This window comes from Leguminivora glycinivorella, chromosome 11 (genome assembly GCF_023078275.1).
Source record: "Leguminivora glycinivorella isolate SPB_JAAS2020 chromosome 11, LegGlyc_1.1, whole genome shotgun sequence".
Classification (NCBI taxonomy): domain Eukaryota; kingdom Metazoa; phylum Arthropoda; class Insecta; order Lepidoptera; family Tortricidae; genus Leguminivora; species Leguminivora glycinivorella.
Window position 1 is genome coordinate 11,810,660 of NC_062981.1, and position 25,581 is coordinate 11,836,240.

Consider the following 25,581-nt stretch of genomic DNA (forward strand, 5'->3'; position numbering starts at 1 on the left):
GAAAATATAAATATTATCAAAAAACGATCTTCGTAAACCCTTATTCATTTTTAAATACCTATCCAACAATATATCACACGTTGGGGTTGGAATGAAAAAAAATATCAGCCCCCACTTTACATGTAGGGGGGGTACCCTAATAAAATATTTTTTCCAATTTTTATTTTTGCACTTTGTCGGCGTGATTCATATACATATTGGTACCAAATTTCAGCTTTCTAGTGCTAACGGTTACTGAGATTATCCGCGGACGGACGGACGGACGGACGGACGGACGGACGGACAGACAGACATGGCGAAACTATAAGGGTTCCTAGTTGACTACGGAACCCTAAAAAGGGTTCATTTGAAGTATTCGTAAACAAATACATATGTATGTTAAAAAATAAACAACATATGCATATTACGTTCGTGTTATATCTACAACTGTCTTAAACTGTCTACCTACCACTGTTATCATATTTAAATAATGGTTCATTCATACCTTGCCATTCTTATTTACACTGAAACAATATGCACCTCATGACGTCCATATTAACAATAACGGTGTTTACATACAGCGACTACAGAATAACTTTTCTTAACGTTATAACATGTAAATGAGATAAGAACTCACCAATATTTCAATAGAGATATTTATTAACTAGATAAAATGTTTGTTTATATAACTTGGGAAATCGCAAGTCGACATCGGATGTGAAGTGGCACGCGAGGTGAGGGCTGGGTGCGCAGACGCAGGCTGTAGCCGCAGTAGTGGACCGACGAGCGCACGCGTTGCTCGCCACGAGTTCGCGTCGGCGTCGTGAGTGCTTTCAAAACCGTTCAGTGCCGTATTTGAAGCAAAGTGAAGTTACTACAGCAAGATGAAGTTCCACATCAAAATATTTGGTAAGTGTACACATCAATATTATTGAGCTCAATTTAATGGTGAACCTTAACTAGGTCTAGGATTTGTCACAAATTATACAGATAATGATGATTCTCATAATTAGCGGCGAATCCTTCAATGGATGGGTTTATAATTGTAATTTTAATTTACGGTTTTCATTGTATTCTCAAACTGCAGGCGAAGAATTGCGTCATTTATTAATGAACTGTACTTGCTGAAAAACACTGAAAACAGATTTCATTATTATTATTATTTACTTTGACCTATTTTCCAGCCCTGTAACTGTTAATTTCTCATTTTACTATGTTATCTTTCTAGCCTAGATACTTACAGTTAAACGACATCTGTTTGGGTAATTGAAGGCTTCTATTAGACCTTCCAATAATTGACTTGCGGTTTTAGATGTTACTAAATAAGATCAATGAATTCAATCGGTTTAATGCCGCATTAGATTGCATCTCGCATGTAATTAGGACCTTCCTCTGCTATTTGCTTTTATTGTAATTAATGTTGTCTTATTGGAGACCGGAGTCAAAGGTGACGATATAACGTAGGTTTTTACTTTATTATTAGGTATATATTTTATTTTCTCAATAATAATAGGCACACACAAATATTCAAGTAGATATTTAGATTGATGGCGAAAAAATGTTTTAGCGTACATGGCACCACGATTTTCATTTTTGACAATTTTGACGTATAAAGTAAGAATTTGAATCGATGGAACAACCCGCCTCCGACCAGCGGGGTCAGTTGCCGTTCAGATTTCAGATCAATCTCACAAAAATGTCCTCGAAAAATTAATACAGTTTTTATAACAGCTAATTCCTTAAGATAGCGCAGGTCGCATAATTTAATAACTATCGTATTTTAAATAAACATAATTAAAAATTGTAATAGATATTTCGCAATATCATAAAATAATTATCTCTATGCTATTGCTACTAACCGCAGTGGCAAAGGATAGAGATATTCGCGAGAACATTAGCTACAACTACCTAATTAAAGTTACGCGCGAGAATTTCTAACAAACAAATATAAATAACATACAGGTATCATCTTCTTTAATGGGTTTAACGTGTTCATTGCAATTGATACTTAATTTAGAAGACTGTCGAATGCAGCGAATTATTGCGAGCGGAAACACAACTAACTTGTGGTAATGACCAGTCAAATGCGTCTTAAAACATGGCCGTTTTACTTAATATTTAGCGTTATAAAACCCACTTAGGAGAGCATACTATAGACTCTTTAATTTAAACATTTCATGTACATTTGACAATTTGCAACTCTTAACCGACCTTAAGTAGCAAGGGCCTATTTAAACGGCGCGAAAAATCGCATACGAGTTTTAGTTTGGTATTTAATTGGTGTGCTGAAATGTATCTAACCTCAACAGTCCGCAACGTAACTAAAGTCGACAAATGGTCCTTTAGTGACGCTAGAATACGTTATGAAAATCATCACGTAATCTGGGTTTCCTCAAAGCATAGTGACGACTTGGCGAAGTGACAGAATAAGGGGGGTAAATGTTTATAAATCATAAAATCTATCTACTCTACGAGTATCGTTTTCGCGATATCGTATAGAAACAAACAATGTAGGTAATATTGAGTAGTGCAGGTGCACACGCTTGGTCAAGAAATTCGTTAATGCTAGTTAAAATAATATAACAGCAAATCTAAAAACATCAACAAAACTTTATAGAACTCATGCTATTGCTGCTGTCCTTGACTAAACGGTAAAATCACTAAATGCATAGTTCCGTCACGAACCTCCGGCCAATTCTCATGCCGAGCCTCTCGCTGACGTAATGCTAATAAAATGAATTTGTTTCACATAGGATGTACCGAAAATAAATATAAATACAGGGTAGGCATCTCTAATATATTTGATGGATGATATAAAATAGGTACTTACTACTTAAACTTATACAAATGCAAGATATATAGCACACTCAATGAAGCCTATCTCGCGGGAAATAATTCGTGTATAGGCGAATTTTGGCATAGTTGTAGGGAATAGTGTTCTAATCCACATACTCAAAGTACTGATGGGTAGGGGAGGAGCTAACGGGTGGAGGGGGTGTAAAGTGTATAAGTTTTTTTTGTAGAGAATTTTATGAAGTTTACTTGTGTTTCAGAACATTTTTTGCTATGTGCCACAATTTAAGAGTTAGGGCCCATTTAGACGGTACGAGAAATCGCATACGAGTTTTATTACATTGCGGTATTTAATGGCTGTGCAAAACTGTATGTAACGTCAACAGCCCGCAATGTAACTAAAATCTCATGCGAGTTCGCACGCCGTCTAAATCAGGTCTTATTCGCGAAAAACTAAAAAAGGGACCTTTACACCCCCCTCCACCCGTTAGCTCCTCCCCTACCCATCAGTACTTTGAGTATGTGGATTAGAACACCATTCCCTACAACTATTCCAAAATTGCCTATACACGAATTATTTCCGCCGACGGACAGTTAAAAGCCTTCGTTAGGCGTGCTAATATAATGTATACTTTGCAATACTAACTACCTATATAAGTACACCTGCCATGTGTGCGGACGAGGGATCCTCTCTCGAATTGGGCTACGACAGCCACGAACGTAAGTGTCGCAAGGATGCTGCTTGAATCATCTGTCTGTTATTATTATATAAGTACGTATGTAACACAAGGTTGTTAATTCAATTCAACATCTACCTGTAATAATTCTCCAAGGGCTCTTGCTCTAAATAAAAAACCAAACCTCCATTGATATTTAAATACTTAATTATATTCTTTGTTTAAAACCTTTATGGCTTCATAATTAGACACTTATATGTACAAGCTTTTGCCCGCCGCTTCGCTCGCGTTAAATTCAAAAATTGCGGAATGCTCCCTACAAACTTCCACCTCCCATTTTAGAAAAGTGGGGGTTTAGAAAGAGACAAAAAATAACCTATGTCATTCTCCATCTCCTCCTTCGTCGCTCCGTTTTGACGTGAAAGACGGACAAACAAACAGACACACGTACTTTCCCATTTATAATACATATTAGTATGGAATATGGATCTACAATGTCGAAGCATTGACCTTAAGACGCTACGGGAGCGAAAATGCTAAAATGGAAAGGTCCTTTCAATTTGGGAATTTCAGTTAAATATACTAGTGTTATTAACTAGATTTATCGAAAAAAAAAATGTCCATTAAGAACAACTCAGTTAAAAGATATTGCGAAAAAATCTTTAAAATCGAGGTTCCGCTCTCGATTGTTTCCTCCTTCAAAACTTATTTAAACGGAACGAAATTTGAGAATCTGAGTAACAATGAAATAATCTGTGTCGGACCGTTTAGATTTTTTGGCTAATTGTTACCGATCTTGAGTATCACACCTTTTTTTGAGCCATATTGAAAAAGGCCGTTTTTAGAAAATTTTTATTGGCTCTAGCGTCTTTTAAAATAAAAATAGCAAAAAAATCAAAACGGTCCGACACAGATAAAAATAATAATAATCTGTGTTGAAAACATCATTGCTCTATCTTCAAAAACCAGGGAGGAAATAGTCGAGGGCGTTTGTATGGAGAATTGACCTGTATCGTCGTCTTAACTTGGTAGTATTTACTTGGCATCTAAAGCAAGGTAAGTAACAGCATGGGTCGCTTCCACGAACAAGATTAAAATCATTTTTTAAATAAAAATTAACATGCTAATGTTACCTTGAAGAGGTCAAATGACAGGGAGTTAATACAGGTAATAAAATCCTTAAACTCAGTTTGCAAAGATGAGACCGAGTCGTTTTGGCAGATGAAAAAGTTGGAACAAAAAACAGGCATCGTATTTCGTTTTTATTGCTTGACGCATGTCCTGTTTTGTAATTTCGTTCTTCAGTTTAATACAATTGTATAGAGCAATATGACGATAATTGTATTCTTGGTAAAAACAATCTAATGAAAAATAAGAGAGCGCTATTCTTTGTTTACTTATTATATAATTTGTCTATTTATCTGTAAGAAAAATAATCTTATCTGCTTATCGCTATTAGCAACTGACACTCCAAGGCTTATATTTGACAATATCTTATACCATCATGAAATATTATCTGATACTTATCCTAGTTCTCGACATTTGACGCATGTGCTGAAATTTATTATAGACTTATTCGAATAATCATTGACATCAAAACTATATGCGGGCGTAGCACACTAGTGGGATAAACTTTATCGCATCGGTGCGTCCTTATCACACTTACAAATAGTGCGAAAAGAACGGCCTGACGTTTTATCGTTTCACCACGAGACCGTGCTTGCCTGCCGATGGCATTATTGACCTATCGTGCACCTCGCTGCTCTAATTTTGATGCCAGCCTAATTTAGGATCTATTAATTTTATTTTCCCCTCACTAGCTCGGAAACACGTGTTTTGTCCTTTAATACCAGCGGGTAAAAACGCATTTTATCCACTAGTGGGTAAAGTAATTTGACCTTGAATAAAGTCAAATTAACCGCTTTAAAATTGATAAAAGTAGGTGAATCTAGTAATAAAGATGATTTACCACCTGTGGAACTACTGGAAGCAGTGATAAACGCATTTTTTGCGTTGTAGTTTCCTCGCTATAGTGAGGGGAAAAGTTTTGTGTTACACTCGGGTGCAAATGTATTTTACTTCTCGTGTGTTAAAAAACTCGCAAGTTCAGGATTCTATTCTCGAACCACTCGCTTCACTCGTGGTTCAACTATAAAATCCTTTCACTTGCTCGTTTTTCAATTCCACACTCGGCGTTAAAATACAACTTTGCCCCCTTGTATAACAAATAACTATTTTTAAGCTATTCAAAATCGGTTTATTAACTGCCTGTACTTGGTTAAGCAAGTGTCAATAATGACCAATAAGTATTTTCTCCATCATATGTGACGTTTGCAAACAAAAGCTATCACATTTGTTGAGGGTCGATATGTTGTCGATAAATCGATTTTATATGGACGTAGCGCTTTATTGACAACCGACAATAAGTACCTGTTTTTATTAGGGTTCCGTAGTCAACTAGGAACCCTTATAGTTTCGCCATGTCTGTCTGTCCGTCCGTCCGTCCGTTCGTCCGTCCGTCCGTCCGTCCGTCCGTCCGTCCGTCCGCGGATAATCTCAGTAACTGTTAGCACTAGAAAGCTGAAATTTGGTACCAATATGTATATCAATCACGCCAACAAAGTGCAAAAATAAAAAATGGAAAAAAATGTTTTATTAGGGTACTCCCCCTACATGTAAAGTGGGGGCTGAAATTTTTTTCATTCCAACCCTAACGTGTGATATATTGTTAGATAGGTATTTAAAAATTAATAAGGGTTTGCTAAGATCGTTTTTCGATATTATTTATATTTTCGGAAATAATCGCTCCTAAAGGAAAAAAAAGTGCGTCCCCCCCCTCTAACTTTTGAACCATATGTTTAAAAAATATGAAAAAAATCACAAAAGTAGAACTTTATAAAGACTTTCTAGGAAAATTGTTTTGAACTTGATAGGTTGAGTAGTTTTTGAGAAAAATACGGGAAACTACGGAACCCTACACTGAGCGTGGCCCGACACGCTCTTGGCCGGTTTTGAAAATGGAACATATCTTCGCAAAGCATAAAACAAGCATGGAGTAAAGTGGGTTGCACCGTTAAGCGTAATTAGTTATTTGAAAGTTCACGTGTCTGATCGGATATCTGTCACACGCTGGGCACTGAAACGTAAGTGTCATAGTGGGACGGAAGCGCAATAAGACTTTATCCTCCACTGGTTTTTTATAGCGCTCTCGTTCGTAAGCATGAGTACTTGAGTAGGTATTTAACTCAAATGCAACATTGTTAGTAGCTATATTATTTCAGTTTGGTCATTTTTAGGGTTCCGTAACAAAAAGGTACAAAAGGAACCCTAAATGGCGCCGCTCTGTCTGTCTGTTTTATTTTTTTTAATATTCTTATAAACAAACGCTTGTAATATCCTAAGCCTGTAACCCTAAGGCCCTCTTGCACCAACCACTTAACTCAGGGTTAATGGGCTGTCAACTGTCAAATTCCATATAAAATGGTGGGTTAACTCTCGGGTTAACGCTTCATTTTCGTTGGTGCAAGTGGTCCTAAGAATATCTGAAATTTGAGCAGTTTAATTTATTTATTTATCGTATGGCAAATTTACAACAAATTACAACTTAAATTTAGCATTCCGTAAATAGTCGATAGCGTCGCTCGTGAGGTTTTAATGCGCTCTGCCTACCCCTTTCGGAAATATAGGCGTGAATTTATTATGTAAATATTCACAAAACAAGCCAATAATACCCACTACACCACCACTACCATAACCATACTGCGCGCATAGATACCTATATATGTATAAGAATAATAATTTGCTCTGCGCAATGAGGAGGCACACTAAAAGGATATGACAGATGGCGCCACCTTATTAGTCCATTGCACAGATAAAGAATTTCATTGGTGAGAGCGAGAAGATGATATTTTTTCTCTCTCTTTCACATATGAATGACAGTGACATGCCTAGGCACTTGCACAGGCGCCGCCTGGCGGGTATAAAATGTCAGTGTGTATGTAATGTATGTATATCCATATGTCAGTTTTATATTAAATGTTGATGTTAATACATGGTTATACTTTGAGAGGTTCTCGTGTTTACTGTTCATATCAGTTATTTTACAAATTATAGCCCGTTTCAAGTTCGTAAGTCCCGTTGATGTCTTTTGTACCACAAATTCATGGACAAGAAATTTGAAAGAAAATTACAGATTACAAAGTTGGGAGAAGCGTAATAACTACAAGATGTTTCTGTTTGATCCAATGGTTGACTGGTAGAGAATGCCTTAAGGCATTAAGTCCGCCATTTGTACAATTTTATGTCGTGCAATAAAGTTTAAATAAATAAATAAATAATAAGATTAGGGAATGCTCCCGGAAATTCCCGGTACCAAAAGTACCGGGAAATCCCGGGATTTTTGAATTCTTTGGGTACCGGTACTGATGTTATAAAATCCCGGTTCTTCGGTACTTTTCGGTACTGAAAAATGGACAAAGATTACACACTAAAACGCATTTAATCACTTCAAAAATTTGAACGTAAACGACGGAATATCCATTGAATGCTGTACAAATGTAATGAAAATAGTTTCAAACGCGTTAGACTCGTCCCGCTCGGTATTCATTCATCGGCTATGATCGGGACCTCGGCGTCGGTTATACTTAGAGGGTAAACCAAACTAACTTTGCTAATGTTAGAATTAGTTGAGGTCTGTAATGATTTCTTGCACATGTCGTCCAGGTTTCGAAAGTATGCTTAGAACGCAGTCTGGTATACTATAATTTTGGTTCTAATAGGCGACCGGAATAAAATTCTACAATAGCCACCAAATTCTACAAAACCCTTTACTCCGAATCTCCCACAGACCCACAGCCTGTGCCTGATTTAGAAGAAAGCTTCCAACATCAACATCGCATTTGTCGATTACTCTAAAGCTTTCGACAGTCTTCATCACAATTCCATTTTCACAGCTTTACGCAATCAAGATATAGATCCCAGATACATTCAGCTCATAACCACCATTTATCAAAATAGTACAGCCGCCATAAAACTACAGTCCTCAGGTTCCTCATTTTCTATTCAAAAAGGAGTCAAGCAAGGAGATCCGTTATCACCAAAACTGTTTACCAGCACACTTGAACAAGTCTTCCAGAAGCTTATGCCAAGTTGGGAAGATCGGGGCCTTATCGTCGGGAATAGAAGGCTAATCTTCGATTTGCCGACGACATTGTTCTGTTCTCCTCAACTGCCTCCGAACTACGATCAATGCTTCAAGACCTCAGTGACGCAAGCCTCGAGGTTGAACTTCAGATGAACATGTCGAAGACCAAGTTCATGACCAATAATAGCACCGCATGTAGGATTGAGATAAACGGAGAATCAGTTGCATAGTCCATCTACTTGGGCCAACTAATTTCTTTCCAGGCGCGACAAAAAAAAGAAGTCGAAAGACGGACTGAAAACTCCTGGAGAAGCTATTGGTCCATAAAACATCTCATGAAAGGCGATTTGCCACTGTCACTTAAGCGAAAACTCATGGACTCCTGCGCTGCGCTCCAAAACAAAAATAGTCGACGTAAGTAGTTCGAAAAGCGGCAAAGCTAAAGTGGGACTGGGCCGGTCATGTCTGCCGAATGCTTAACTAATACCTAGCTATGGGCCAAGATTACCACAGAGTGGCAGCCCAGGCCAAAACGGGGACCCGGCAGACCACGTATGCGATGGCGGAACAAGTTGGACTCCTTTATGAAAGAATGGCCGAGGACTGCACAAAACCGAGAGGAATGGAAAAAGCGGGGGTAAGCCTTTGCCCAGCAGTGGGACATCGCAGGCTCTTAATAATAATAAAACATAATGAGATGTTTGTTACACCATACTCTTGAACGTAGCCTCCCGAACATGGTTGCCGCTTGGCCAATACGTATCCAACAATCTCTGCATCAAGCGAGAGATTGTTGGATACGGTCGACCTATGGTAGCAAAACTTATCGACGACTTCCATTTTATGTTTTATTCATAACTTTACAACAAATGTACTAGTAAACCCTCAGTACCGAAAAGTACCGAAGAACCGGGGTTTCCCGGTTCTTTCCCAGTACCGGAAATCTCAGTCCCGGTTCTGGGACTGGTACCGGTTCTGCATTCCCTAAATAAGATGTATAGCAAAAGCTTTTCCTCGTTATCGCGGAAACGTATTAAGAGCGTATCATGCTACTTCAGTGAGCCTAAATACAAAACGTACTGACAATGTCTGAACTTGCGTAGCCCCCCTCCACATCTAGTGTCTAGCCGGCGTCAGGCTTTGCCATACAGTTGGCTCGACGCTACGCTCGCGAGACGCTAGATGTGGGGACCCGTTACGTTCCGAGAAAATTCTATAGAGAACGACTATGCAATATATTTGTACGTGTACAATCTGTATTAGCTTAATAACCTAACGCCAGTGGCGCTTCTATAAATGAGGTGAGCATGAGCTCCAGCCTTTTAGAACCTGCCGTATTCGAACTATAAGATATTAGCTCTGTATACGATAAGGATAGGATAATGTCAGTGTGAATTGATGCCAATTTAGATATTACAAGCATTAATCTAGTAGCTTAATAACCTGGCGCCAGTGGCGCCTCTATCAATAAGGTGAGCAGGAAGATGCGCATGCGCAGTCGCAGCGCACATTCCTGCGCTTTCACCGCCGACGCCGAGATCGAGCCTTCCAGAGCCTGTCGTATTCGAACATTACAATAAGGCAACATTAGCTCTTGATACGATATGCATCGAATATGGCAAGTGCCGAAAGTGAAGTTTTATTCAGAAAAAAAAAAAACAATTTTGACAGTGACGACGATATCAAATATAGAGCAGTGATGAAAATTCAGGAAAAATCATTATGGTATTTTTTCAGGAACTTAGAAAAAACATATTTTTCGCTATTTCTAGTTTTACACACAATGTCACTAATGTCACTATTATAGAAACAAACACATTAGAGGTACAATTTTACTATCCTAACCTATTTGTTAAAAATTCGCACTGTACGTATATTGAAAACAACTGAAGTTTGTAAGAAACTTTTTTTCGGGTTTATTCGTTGGTTTCGGTATTGTAACTAAAACTGGCATTGTTTATTCTTAACACCTGAAATCACTTGCCGTTTTGAAATCTACCCTTATTCCCCCGGCTTTTTTCCACGCTAATCTAGAGCTTATATTTACCGTTTCTTAAAATTCGAATCGGGCTGCACGAAGTAGTGGCACCTGACCGTTACGCAAATCAACCCATTCAATTAGGCACGACGCTGCGAATGACTGATTCTGTTTAGCTAGGCACTGTTGCATTTGAATATGCTAAGTTTTGCCGTGTTTTTAGCAGCGGAGAGTTGAGAGGGTTAAAACTGCAGACCGGTTTCTTTGCCCTTGACATACGTAAATATAAATGCACTGTCAAATTATGAACTGATTTGTTTCATCAATTTTAAGACGCTACAGAAGTGAAAATGCTAAAATGGAAAGGAGCCCCCTTTTCAATTTGGGAATGTTAGTTAAATATACTAGTGTCCTGTCCATTCAGAATAACTCAGTTAAAATATATTGCAAAAAAATCTTTAAAATCGAGGTTCCGCTCTCGACTGTTGTATTTATCGTATGTATATCGTCGCCTAGCACCCATAGTACAAGCTTTGCTTAGTTTGGAGCTAGATTGATTTGTGTAAGATGTCCCCCAATATTTTATTATAATTTATAGTGTTGAATTCTTGCCGGTGAGTAACCAATAGTCCAATGAGGATGCGGAGTGTCAGGGTGCGTAACGCTCATGTAAGGCCGTTTTCACATTATCCGATCCGATATCGGATGTCGGAAGGATTTCAATAGAAAAAATCCAAGATGGCGCCTGTAATGTATGGGATATCGGTCCGACATCCGATATCGGATCGGATAATGTGAAAACGCACTAACACTTCTGCGAGCGTCCATAGGCTACAGGAACAGCTTAGCATCAGTCGAGCCTTATGCTTGTTTACAACCGGCTTAAATGATTTTATTAAGCTATAGTTTTATGGTTTGTGTGTAAAATTGCATTCAGATGCCATACACCTGTAAAGAAATCTTGTGAGTAATTTATAGTATTGATATGTATCAAATCTATAGTTTTTTCCTGTTTTAACATTTTATAATAACCGGAAAATTTTATCGGAAAGGTCCACGATGCTTGTTCTGATTGTAATGGCGGGTTATTAGTTTGATCTGGTCTATCTAACTCACTATAATATTCACCATTTTATTTATGTTTTGATTATATCCCTAAACTATCTAGATCAAATTTATAACCAGTTTTTGCAATCAGAATAACAGCCTGGCACCGAAGTCGTAAGAACTAATTAGTTCTATGAGACTGTTGACTTGATTTTTTTATTATTGAATTTAATTACCTACAGGAAACTCATTGAATTTAAAATATCATAATCATAACATTAGTTATTACATTACGTGTGAACCTACTACATATGTATGTGTTAAGACCGTTCTTATAAGACATATTTACTAGTATATTATGTATTGATAATGTTTTTTTTTTCATCTCCAAAGCTCGGGAATTTCGCGTCAAACAATTTCATCTCTACATAAAAGAAACCTTTTATTATCGATGTTTGCAGTCAACTTTGTACAATGCCACGTCAGCAAATTTTAAGATCCTAGTAATATATTTCGACTTTCGTAAGATATAAGGATAATATAATTGTAATCGAAATAAAACTTAATAAAATCTCAATTCATCAACAAAATCTTGATAACAAAAAGAATTATAAAAACAAATTTTATTATCCCTTAATGTACAAACTTTTCGAGAACTGCTGATCCTAGATATAACAATCAACATCATTAATTAAATGTCATATTCAAAGAAAAAGTGACCAAGGCCTCCAAGTGTTCCAAGCTGGCAGAGGGCGCCACGAGCTTTCGGAAATGTCATATATTTGGAAATTTTGACCCATGCCTTCGTGTACCGATGGCCGAGTGGTTCAGGCATTGGTCCGGTAAACGGAGTACGCTGGTTCGATTCCAGCTCGGAACACTTCGAGGCCTTGGTCACTTTTTCTTTGTATATGACATTTATTTAATGTTTATAACATAACTAGCTTTTGCCCGCGGCTTCGCTCGCGTTAGAAAGAGACAAAAAGTAGCCTATGTCACTTTCCATCCCTTCAACTATCTCCATCTAAAAAATCACGTCGATTCTTCACGCCGTTTTGCCGTGAAAGACGGACAAACAAACAGACACACACACTTTCCCATTTATAATATTAGTATGGATAGTGTGAATACTTAAAAATACAAGTTAAAATATTTTCTATGAAAATAATTTAATTTGTTCATAGAGGATCATTATCATCATCATTGTCATTTCAGCCTTTAATCGCCCACTGCTGATCATAGGCCTCTCTTCGAGTACGCCTCTTATCCCGGTCCTGGGCTAGTCCTATGCATCCAGAGGTGCCCCACTTGTCAGCATCAGCAGTTTCCTCAATGTCTTCCATAACCATTTAAGACCGGTACAGGTTGACTACAACTCAACTGAAACATTCAGCTTCCCGTCATTGCAGTGGGAATGCAGTTCCAATATTCGTTGCAGTTGAGTTGCAATCAGCCTGTGTGGGCCTTTATCATTATCTTCCTTGCGTTATCTCGGCATTTGCCACGGCTCATGGGAGCCTGGGGTCGGCTTTGACAACTAATCCCAAGATTTGGCGTAGGTACTGGTTTTTACGAAAGCGACTGCCGTCTGACCTTCTAACCCGACGGGTAACTAGGACTTATTGGAATTAGTCCGGTTTCCTCACGATGTTTTCCTTCACCGAAAAGCGACTGGCAAAAATATCAAATGACATTTCGCACATAAGTTTCGAAAAACTCATTGGTACGAACCGGGGTTCGAACCCGCGACCTCCGGAGCGTAAGTCGCACGCTCTTACTGCTAGGCCACCAGCGCTTGTGTGGGCCTTTATAATTAATTTAATAAATTTGCTCCTTTGACTTCGAGTTAAATTAAACATTTATTTAGTACTCATAAATGTTTTTACAGTGATCAAAGAACTCTCTTCTCTTAGATAATTTTCTCAAATTAAATCAAGATCGCAAAGAAGAGATATGCAAAAAAACAGTTCACAAATGAGTTGCACTTTTGCCCCCCTTTTTAACCATTTTGCATTCACTGTTCGGTCAATACCCCGATGTCATCCATAACAAATTTGCCTTGTTGAGAAACTTGTTTTACGGCTCGCTAAAGATGCAAACCATGGTACGAGATGGTACGAGGAATCTCATTCTTGTCTTGTATGTGGATCTCTAATGGTCTAAGATACTGAATGAGGAATTCATAACTTCATACGTTATTTAGTTGAGATACATAATAGATAACATTCACATTGCAAAAAGGTTGAATAGAAAAATCCCGTACTGTTCTATCTGTGACCTGTACTGTCGTTTTTTGATCTTTTTTTATAATTGTGTATTTTATATCATATTATCTAACTGTGAGGCCATACTAATAACATGGCATAGTTGATATGTGGTTGTGTATACTTATCTATTTTTTCTTTCTTTTTTTGTTACCTACCTAAGTTTCGTGACGCATTGGTTATGTAATGTCATGTAAACATGTTCTACTAATAAATAAATATTCCAGGCAACCTATTATGGTTATTTCTTGGCAACCTTTAAGCAAAATGTCATGGATCTATCATTCATTTCTTAAATATCACAATTAAATAACATATGGGATGAGGATAGACACTTTTCATTCCGTATCTTCAACTATAAACACAATTGCAATATATTAGAACGTTTGAATTACCTTCTTACAGAGTTGTAATCATGGCCATGACAATGGGGCCTCAATGAGTTGAATCCTTTGTGAGACGTACTCGTGGACAACTGGGAATTAACTAATCTCAGCTATAAAATAGACAAATGAGCAGTTACGCAAAACGTTTGAGATAAATGTTAATTTTGCTTCAGAGAACACTGAGGCCTTTAGAGTTTTCACATCATCCGGTCCGATATCGGATGTAGAAAGATTGTCAAAATTTGATACGCAATACGCATGATACAAAGTGAGGAGTGTCTTTTCAAAAGGGCTTATTTCCACTTTGAACTTTTTTTGGGAAATCGAGAAAAACATAATTCCACGGTAATGATTTTGAAATTAATATTTAATTTGCAAAATTGTAATATTGTAAGTTGACGTTAATGCTATGATTACTTCAAATGTAACATGTGTACCTAAATAAATATTTAATTACCATATGTTTTTGAGAATTAAGCACTTTTGATGCGAACTTTTGGGAATTAAGCCCTTTTGTTGTGGCCTTGTAGCGAAAATGTTATTATTTTAAAATAGTTTTATTTTATTTTTGGATTTTGTATTAACGTTAGTTGATATGAATGTTATTGTAATACATACATTGGTTTATCCACATAAATAATCATTAGGTACACATTTTTCAAAATGTGTTCTAAACATTGATGTTAATCTTTATTTTAAAGATCAAGGCGAGACTTTTTGAACTTTTATCTCAAAACAACGCGTAATTTTCTATACTAAGAAAAACTGCATTCATAGTTTAAAAAAAAAGAAAAAATGGAAATAAGCCCTTTTGAAAAGACACTCCTCAAGTAATACTTGGTAATACACATACAATTTTTATTTCAACCAACTGTAGGCCTAGCACATGATGGCCGCGGGAGTATGTCGCCGCGAGATAGATGACACGTCTTTGTCTAATTGTATTAATGACATAAGGACAGGTAGTCTATCTCGCGGCGACATACTCCCGCGGCCATCATGTGCTAGGCCTACTGGTTGAATAATTGGGGTAAAGTACAGCGGGCAAATTTCGACAGGGGGGCATTGTAACTAATCCATTTTTTCCATTATTACGCTATGATGTTGAGTTCTACGTGTATCCACGGAACACGTGTACCATATAATCATAATCATAATCATAATATTTATTAATAATACAAATTACAAGTCACATAATTTTATACAGCAGGTACATAAAGATTAATGGTAGGTTATTTTATTAATATATTATATCCTAGGTTTTTCATTAAAGAACTCTTTGTGGTCATAGAACGCTTGCTCGACTAACCACTGTTTTAACTTGTATTTAAACACTGCTGCGCTATTAACGGCTACTATTGCATCCGGAAGACAATTGTATACCCGTGGGCCCAATATGTGAATAAGCCTATCCGACTTGGCCAGCTTGTGCGGCACGGGGGCGAGCCTGCGGGCGGCGCGGCCGCGGCGCGCGGGGTAGCGGCGCGCGGCCGCGTGAGCTGGCTCCGCCGGGGCGCTATCTGCTTGCGAGCGTGCATATATTGCAGCTTCAAATATTAGCATCGACGGCAAGGTTAAGATGCCAAGGGCTTGGAAGTGAGGTTTCGCCGATTCTGTTTGGGTGATTCGGACTATGGCCCGTACGGCGCGCTTTTGTAGCCGAAATACTCGTTCCCAGTCTGCGGCTCGGGCCCACATCTCGGTCCCGTATTGAAGATGTGCATGCACCGATGCAAAATAGCAGGCTCTCAGCATATCGCGGGGCAATAACCGAGCGAGACGTTTAAGCGCGAAGCATGCCGCTGCCAGCTTGTGACACACCTTGTCAATGTGGTCCGCCCATGTCAATGCCCTGTCTAGTTCGAAGCCTAGAAAAGTTGAGCTCGTAGCTTGCTCGATATTAAGCCCATTGGTATGCCCAAATATGGGTCTCGTTTCCTTTCCCGAGAGATCGAAGTGGACAAAGTGCGTTTTCCGTATGTTTAAGGTGAGGCCATTTTTGTTGAACCACTCGGAAAGTAGTGCGGCAGTAATATTCAGTTGGTTGCTAAGTGCGTCACAGCTCTCACCAGTAACCACCACAGCTACGTCGTCCGCATACATAAATGTCTCACCGCTGTGCACTGCCTCTGGTAGGTCGTTCAGCAGCAGCGAGAACAGTATGTTGGAGACGGACGATCCTTGCGCTACGCCTATGTGTGTTCGAACCGGGTCTGATCGTAGTCGTCCCCCGTCTGCCACCACGACCTGAGTTCTATTGCGCAACATGTCTATCATGAGACTCAGTGCTCGGTCATCGAAGCCGTAGTGGCGAAGCTTATCTTCTAGGACTTCATGATCTGCCAAGTCGAAGGCTTTAGACAGATCACAGCAGATTACTGCGACCTGTTTTTTGGTTTCTCGGGCCTCTAAGATACGGCGCACGACCGCACGTGTTAGCGCTGTCGTTGATCGACCTTTGCGATACGCATATTGTTGCTCAGAGAGTGCATCGGTCGATTCGAGAAGTCTGTTATCCTCGCGCTGAGACCATATTCAAAGATTTTAGCCAGGACGGGGATAATCGCTACCGGTCGGTATGCGTCCATATCTTCTCTCTTGCCTTTGCCTTTGTACAGTGGCGCTATCCGACTCTCTTTTAGAGCTTCCGGAAATACTCCCTCGCGAATACACCTATTGTACGCGATCGCCAGGATCGGTGCTAGATCCGCAGCTACCGCTCTGAGCATAACTACCGAAATATCAAAAATGTCTCTCGTTGTTTTATTTGCAACACCTGACATGATAATGGTAAATACATCACCCGGCGAAAACGGCTTCAATCGGATGCACCGATCGGCAGGAGGGCGGGCAGCGCGCAGGGCGCCGAGCGCGGCGGCGCGCGCGGCGGGCTGCGCGCTGCACGCCGCCGCCGCCTCCGCGAATCTACAATTAATTGAATCTGCAGCATCCTTCTTGCTAAGAAACGGATTACCAGCAGGGTCTCTAATAACGTCCGTGAACTCAAGCAGTTCGCGGGCCGCTTTACCTTTTTCTTGGTTAATCACGCTCCACATGGACTTTACGGTATTTTTGGATGTTTGTATTTTGTTTATGTAGTGCGAGGATTTTTTTAAATATAATAGTTTGGAATATTTGTTAGTTAGTTAATTATATTATAACCGGTGGACATTTAATAATGCAAACATTATAAAACATGGAAAAAATGGACCAGTTACATTTGTCCCCCAGCCGAGATTTGCCCCGCTGTATATTTTCTATGTACCTATATAGTAAAATTATTTTCTTTACCTCAAAACCACATACTATTTTGTAATCACAACAGGTATTTTAATAAATTTCAATTGTGCATGACATTCAATGAACCGTCAAAATTCAGCACGACAATCTAAGGCCATGACCGATTGCAAATGCAGATTACGTAATGACGGATTCAACTGTGATTGATTTTGTTACAATTGTTAGAGGACATGATGAGTTTGTTAGGTTTTTCGGCCCTTTGACAATAAGGCCTTCTGTTATTTAACATTATGAAATCGAAAAAAATAATACACGGTCGTATAACACTCTTGGTATATGTGTCCTTGTCCTCATATCTCTAGGGGTGTAGTTTTTTTTCTTTATTTAGAAACAAACAGTCATATACAAGAAATAACAGAAAATAAGCAACAAAAAAACCAGACCTATAGTTTCCTTAATTGCACATAAGAATTACGAAGCTAATACATACTTTATATACAAAAGAAATTGTTTTGTGAAGATAACAGGGTTTATTATTGTTATTATTATTTTACTCAATCAAATGCATTAGGCATTGTAGTTTTGTCCAACAGAGTATCAATACTATATTGACATGTAAAGAAAAAAAACAAAACGAAAAGAAAAAGAAAACTAAAGATGTAAGAATGTGGGCGCCTATACAACATTAAGAAAAGCATGCTTTGAACCATTCAAATAATTTACATACAGGTGTATAATATATATGTATATTATCTTAAAAAAAAAATATAAAACCCCTAGAGATACCTACTCGTCGTTTATACGTTTTATGAAATATAAATAAAATAATAATTATGTATAAAATAAAATCAACAAATCTGAATGACATATGTAATATAATCAAATAATGCATTTTTCAATTTAATTTTCTAAATTGTAATTACACTGAAATTGTATTTTAATTTAATTGCTGTTAAATAATTGATGAACGTGTAATATTTATAATATTATTAATAAAATGTCTATGTCTATGTCTAAATGTCGTATATTATGTTAGGTAGGTAGGTACACATGTATTTACTCACCAAAATATGTAATCAAACAATCGCGTCTTGATATTAACCTTATCTTGATCAAGTGTCAGAGGATACAGATCAAAGTAGCTCGGTAGCTGTTTTTTTCTGTAACTTATCTTACCTACTCGTGTTTTAAAATATGTTTTCTTGTAATAGAACTAATAGATGTGTAGATAGGTACACATACTTACCTATACAAAACACGTTGTTCATAAATTAAAACCCACGTAACAATGTTAAATTTGATAAGGTTATTTTTTAGATTCACTAAGAGCTCCTATCATTGCAATTTTACCTCAAGTTTCTTTATATTTTTATTAACCGTCGCCTCATATCTCAAGAAGGACGGTTATCAAGTCGTCTGTATGTTTTTTATTTTTATTTTTTATGTTTGTTCCTCGATATCTCCGTCGTTACTGGACCGATTTTAAAATTTTTTTTGATTGAATGTATATGCATACAGATTGGTCCCATTTTTCTCAGAACCCAGTTCTGATGATGGAATCCTGGAGAAATCGAGGGAACTCCTCAAATCTGAAAGGCATACATAAGGTGATTTTTGTGTTTTTAAAGGAACATCATGCATTTAGGTACGGAACAGTGACATTTAGTGCAGTGGAACTGCTGATGATGGCCAGAACGGAACTCTTCAAATCTGAACGGCACGCTTATAGTGACTTTGGTATTTTTATACGAACAGCATGCACTTTCGTCCAGAACAGTGACATTTGGTGCAGTGGAATTTCTGATGATGGTCAGAACAGAACTCCTCAAATCTGAACGGCACGCTTATAGTGACTTTGGTATTTTTATAAGAACAGCATGCACTTTCGTCCAGAACAGTGACATTTGGTGCAGTGGAACTGCTGATGATGGCCAGAACCAAACTCCTCAAATCTGAACGGCACGCTTATAGTAACTTTGCCATTTTTATAAGAACAGAATGCACTTTCGTCCAGAACAGTGACATTTGGTGCAGTGGAATTTCTGATGATGGTCAGAACCGAATTCCTCAAATCTGAACGGCACGCTTATAGTGACTTTGGTATTTTTATAAGAACAGCATGCACTTTCATCCAGAACAGTGACATTTGGTGCAGTGGAACTGCTGATGATGGCCAGAACCAAACTCCTCAAACCTGAACGTCACACTCATAGTCAAGTGACTTTGGTATTTTTGTAAGAAAAGCATGCATTTAAGTTCAGAACAGTGACATTTATTTAGTTATGTTTGTTAAGCATAAGTTTTGAAGTCAAAGTTTGTCAAGCTTCGATTTCTTATAATATAATCGGATTCATGAGGAATTGAGGAAACTCCTCAAACCTTAACGTTATACGTATATTCATTTGTGTTGCCATCTAATGATTAAAGCATTAAAAGCAGTTTTAAAAAATACTTACACATTTCTACATAATCCAACATTCGCCAGTAGCTTTCACCAGAACCCGAAAGGCGACGGTTTTTTTTTCTTAAAAATTATATTCATTTCACTTATGCAGCGTGACTTTCGTGTTTGGTTATCCATAGTTCCATACTAATACATCCGTACTCTTAATAGTATAAATGTTCCTTTATATTTTATGTTTAAAAAAAATCCCGGTATCATTTCACTTATTTACACAGCGTGACTTTTAGGTTTAGTTTTATTCATACCTAATACCCGGTTGCCACATGACAGATTTTCTATAGGTACCTACTTACTAATTTCACTCGGTATCTTTCCAATGACAATCAGTACTCGGTAAACATCTAGTTCAAGTTCGTTCAAGCGATATTTTTAATAACCGGCTTTCGCTTTCGCTTCCACTCGATTTGTTTTTACTTATCCATGTTATGATACAGGCCACCTGCAAAACATTGATAATATTTACTTACTTAGTTGTTGACACCAATATGTGGTCATTCCATGCCTCCTCTTTCCTTATACTTCATCTGCAATTAGGACGAATGGAATTTTAGATTCAAACAAACGCCATTATTTTACTTGAAGCATAAGGACCTTCTTCTATAAGTATCTATTACTTTAGTTCATAATATTGGGTGAACTTAATTACCATACCCATGCTGAAATGGGCAACCTGATTAAGTCCAGTTTGTTTTACTTGATATTAGATACTAATAGTGCCATTAGTAAATTAAATGGAATCGGTCTGAAAAAGATATATAAAAAAAATACAGACGAATTGAGAACCACCTTCCATGAGATTTGGGTGCGGCGGTCAGTGGGTTGGGTGGTGCTCATTTAAATAGTAGTAGTAGCCGTTAAAAACCGGCCAAGAGCGTGTCGGGCCACGCTCAGTGTAGGGTTCCGTAGTTTTCCGTAGTTTTCTCAAAAACTACTGAACCTATCAAGTTCAAAACAATTTTCCTAGAAAGTCTTTATAAAGTTCTGCTTTTGTGATTTTTTTTATATTTTTTAAACATATGGTTCAAAAGTTAGAGGGGGGGGACGCACTTTTTTTTCCTTTAGGAGCGATTATTTCCTAAAATATTAATATTATCAAAAAACGATCTTAGTAAACCCTTATTCATTTTTAAATACCTATCCAACAATATATCACACGTTGGGGTTGGAATGAAAAAAAAAATCAGCCCCCACTTTACATGTAGGGGGGGTACCCTAATAAAACATTTTTTTCCATTTTTTATTTTTGCACTTTGTTGGCCTGATTGATATACACATTGGTACCAAATTTCAGCTTTCTAGTGCTTACGGTTACTGAGATTATCCGCGGACGGACGGACGGACGGACGGACGGACGGACGGACGGACAGACAGACATGGCGAAACTATAAGGGTTCCTAGTTGACTACGGAACCCTAAAAAATAGACAGGTAAGTAATTATGCGATATTAGTACTGTACCCAGTTATCAAAAATATTTTTTTACCGCCTCTAAAATTGGTGCAAGTTTGAAACAGTTTAAAATGTAAGTACTAAAATGTCATACCTAAAATAATATGAGTACATCAGTCGATCTTCATTTATTATTGACATTCAAATTGAAAGTGATCATCTGCGAATGGACGACTGACGCGGTACTACTTTCAGGTTTCCGAGGTCGCCTACTTTAATTTGACCGCCAACTGTTTGCTAAAACCAAATACGCGCCGCTTTTCCGCATTCACGAAGCTGTATCGTGATGGTAAGGCGAACTGACCTCTGGGTAACTAGCCAACGTCTCAAGCACTTACTCTTCGTAAACGTCTCGTAGCTATCTCTCCCTATCGCTTCTATAGTGATGCGACAGAACCAGACTGCGTTTCGACCGCCCCGTAGCGTCTCCGATTGTCATCTCGGCTAGGCCCTGCAGGAACGAACATTATTAAAACATCCGAAAAAGGAATTTCAATAATTCACGCTAAGATATTTATAATGTTTGGAATTGCATCATATCGTAAAGTAAAAACGAGTGGATGAGGAAACAACCTTCGAGAGGACATTCTTTATGGTTGTGTAGTTCAGTGAGTCGTGCTTTTCAGCTCATAAATGATTAATATAACAAATAAGACTGCAGAGGGTATCAAACTCTACAGAAACTAGTACTTACTTGAACATATGGCGTATACCTATCTAGGTACATATTTATAACAATTCAGAACATTAGCGGTTTAAGGAGTGTTTTAACTAAGTAAATATTAATTTAGTGATTAATTCTGTTAGTCCGATATGCAAAACAGTCCTATGCTTGTTCAAAATTGTGTAAGGGATGTAAATTCATTATTTATCATATGGACCTAAACAATATTTTATATCTAATCTTTTTTCATAAATTATGAGCTTCAAATGGGTGTGAAATAGAAAAGCAAAATAAATCCTGCGGGCCGATTTTTGAGTCTCACGTGTTCGAATTCAGAAAATTGTCACTGAAAATGATAAGCAAGTCACCGTTTTCAACCGGTATTTTAGTGACAAAATCCCGTATGCAAAAATCGCCCCCGAACTGAAATATCTTAAGTACAGCTCATGATTTCTTTTGTTACCTAAATATTCATTTTTTGTTAGTATGTAAATAGTTAACATATTATATTCACAAATTGTAAACCAAAGACACACACGCAAAGAAAATAACACAATTCTGCATGTTCGTGCACAATTAATTAAAAGTGTGACCTACTGTAAAAAGTTCTAGCTCTGAAGCTTGGACTAATTTGAGGTTGTTGAGAACTTGGACTTTGTATAGTTACCTGATTTCATGGCATTGGCATTATCATTTTCTAATATCAATACGAGACAATAATCGCGCTAGATATCAGCGACTAAAAACAGTTATTATTCTGAATAAAAACAATGGCTATCTATAGCTGAATGACGTTTATTCTGTCCTAGATATCGTGCCAGCGCGGTTCAACATCGCCCTAATGATGTTCTTTGCGTGCTGGGTCAACTACATGATGCGAGTCAACATGAGCGTCAATATCATCGCCATGGTGCCTGATGACAAGAACTCCACGTCGTGAGTAAACATGAACATTATATTTGTTCTGTATTATTTATCTACATAGGTATAAGTAGATCGCACGGACAGTGGTGCGAATAGGAAAACAACTTGTATTATGGCAGATTGTGTTTTTAACCCCCGACGCAAAAACGACGGGGTGTTATAAGTTTGACGTGTCTGTCTGTCTGTGTGTGTGTCTGTCTGTGGCATCGTAGCTCCCGAACGGATGAACCGATTTAATTTGGTTTTTTTTTTGTCTGAAAGCTGAGTTAGTCAGGAGTGTTCTTAGCCATGTTTCATGAAAATCGGTCTACTATGCCGCGGTCGGGGGTTTTTTCAAAATTGTAATTTTATATAAAAGAAGAAGAGTGAAAGGAGGAAATGCAGGTAGATAATGTAGTGGCTTTTCTGTTTAACCCAGTTAAGAAATTTAAAAGGGACAAAAAATATCAAATTTCCTTGGCAATATTTCCATTTCGATCTTTTTGAGTAAGTGCCTTTTTAGAACAGTGTGCGTAGCCGAATGCACAAACGCTTCACGTAACGTAACGAATCGTGAACGAAACGTGAGCGAATCGTGAACGAAACGTGAACGAAACGTGAGCGAATCGTGAACGAAACGTGAACGAAACGTGAGCGAATCGTGAAGCCTTCAGGCATTCGGCTTCGCACACTGTACTTATGTTAAATAATGAGGGATGGCAATGAAAGTGTTACCTGCATAATTTAACTGTGTAGCAGTGATCCAATCATAGCAATTGACAAAGGCCTCGGTTCACAATGAGATATGGGCTCGACCGCGGCCATGTACGTGATTTTAGCGTATTCAGTAAAAGTATCGCTTGAAGGTAACGCTGTTATCACTGGAACAGTTCCAAAGAAAAAGGTAGCCTTCGTGGAAGTTGTAAAGAGCATTTTCCGTGTTTTTTCCTTGTAAAGAAAATTAATTTCCATTACGATAAACAGTAGTATCTACCGCTAAGGCACCTAAGTACCTAATAACAGTAATAACCAACATATTGGACGTTACGTAAATAAAAGTACCAGTGCTCGACACGCTAATTCCCAATAGATAGCACGCTTCCGTCACATTGACAATTTTATTACTTAAAATTGAAAATGGCAGCTGCACATGCTGCTACATTGCCGACCACTGGTATTTTTACATTCAAAATATCAATTTATCGTAATCTAAATGTCACTTTATACATATATCTATAGAAGTTCCAAATGTCACAATAGTTCAATGTAGCAAATTAAAAGTATGCACTCAAGTACCTACTTCTTCATTCAATATGTATGTGTTTTGTATGTTCATTAACACGTTCGATTACGTTTTACATGAAATATTTATGAAAGTAGTTCACGTGTTAATGCTGATAAGAAATAATTCTAACCCATATGCACTGAGAATGATGAATTTTTAGAGTCATACCATTCAATGGAATTTGGGTCCGGGTGCGTAGCCGAATGGCACAAACGCTCACGAAACGCTCACAAAACGAAACGCTAGTAGATATCTATCTCTATCGCTCTTGCGTATTGGCGCGACAGAGCCAGACTCCCTTCCGCGGCGTTTCGTTTTCGTTTCGCGTCGGAGAATTGCCATTCGGCTAATACGGGGCCAGGCTGGGCTTTCAAAATCGTTGCCAACATAGCTTGATCTAGGTTTAGATAGCTTCTTAATCAACTCATAAATACATAACATTAGTAGTTATAAACAAACTGATTATTCCCATTTGTCCCTGTCACACAATTATAAGAATAGATCCTTCAGATAAATTATTCATCTGATATGAAGTAGTACATCGTAGCCGAATGCACAAACGCTCACCAAAATATATTTTTCGTAGCTATCTATCTCTATCGCTCTGGCGTATTGGCGCGGCGGAGCCAGACTACATTTCTGCGGAATTTCGGTGCGTTTCACTTCCCAGAAATGCCATTCGGCTACGAGGACCTGTCCTCGCCTCCAGTACCAGTCAACGTTAATTGTGACTAGTGATGTGCCGTTCCTTGGCAAATTTCCTGAGTATTCCCTTATGAGAGGAAAAAACCCTTCGTAGGAAATAATTAGTTCCTTCGTGAGAGACACGTTAATAGTCGGGAATGAATAGGAACAGATAAAACGCTATCAGAACCATCATTCATTTTCCTGTATTTTCCAGAGTGAAATCAGAATGCGAAGCCATAGTGACGGACGACAGCGCTCTGCTAGACAATGTCACAACAATGATCACCAAGCGGCAGCTGCGTCAGGTAAACGGTCGATCATTTGTAACCTTCTATCATTGTAGTTTGTACTCAGTGTACTCACCGACTAATTTCGACGTGACAATACCTAGCCATTCGCTCGTAACGGCTGGGTTTTTATTGTCATCGCCTCGTGCCAACAGCAGGGTTAGCGCATGATTGCCGCGAGAGTCGGTATGTCGCCGCGAGATAAACTACCCGTCCTTATGTCATTAATACAATTAGAAGAAGACGTGTGATCTATAGCGACATACTCTCGCGGCAATCATGTGCTAGCCCAACTGATAGTAGTAAAGCTAGGGTGTGTTCACGTCAGATTCACTA

At 38.2% G+C, this 25,581-nt stretch overlaps 1 protein-coding gene across 1 annotated transcript in view; it reads left to right on the forward strand.

The window, feature by feature from the left end:
- The first annotated feature begins 685 nt into the window (after positions 1–685).
- The window catches only part of LOC125231141 (uncharacterized transporter slc-17.2-like), a 39,087-nt gene continuing 14,191 nt past the window's right edge, over positions 686–25,581 (forward strand). Inside the window, exons 1-3 of the mRNA XM_048136501.1 lie at positions 686–888; positions 22,893–23,019; positions 25,173–25,263. Of these exons, the coding sequence (XP_047992458.1) occupies positions 864–888; positions 22,893–23,019; positions 25,173–25,263 (243 nt within the window). The 5' untranslated portion in view covers positions 686–863. The remainder of the gene's footprint in view (positions 889–22,892; positions 23,020–25,172; positions 25,264–25,581) is intronic.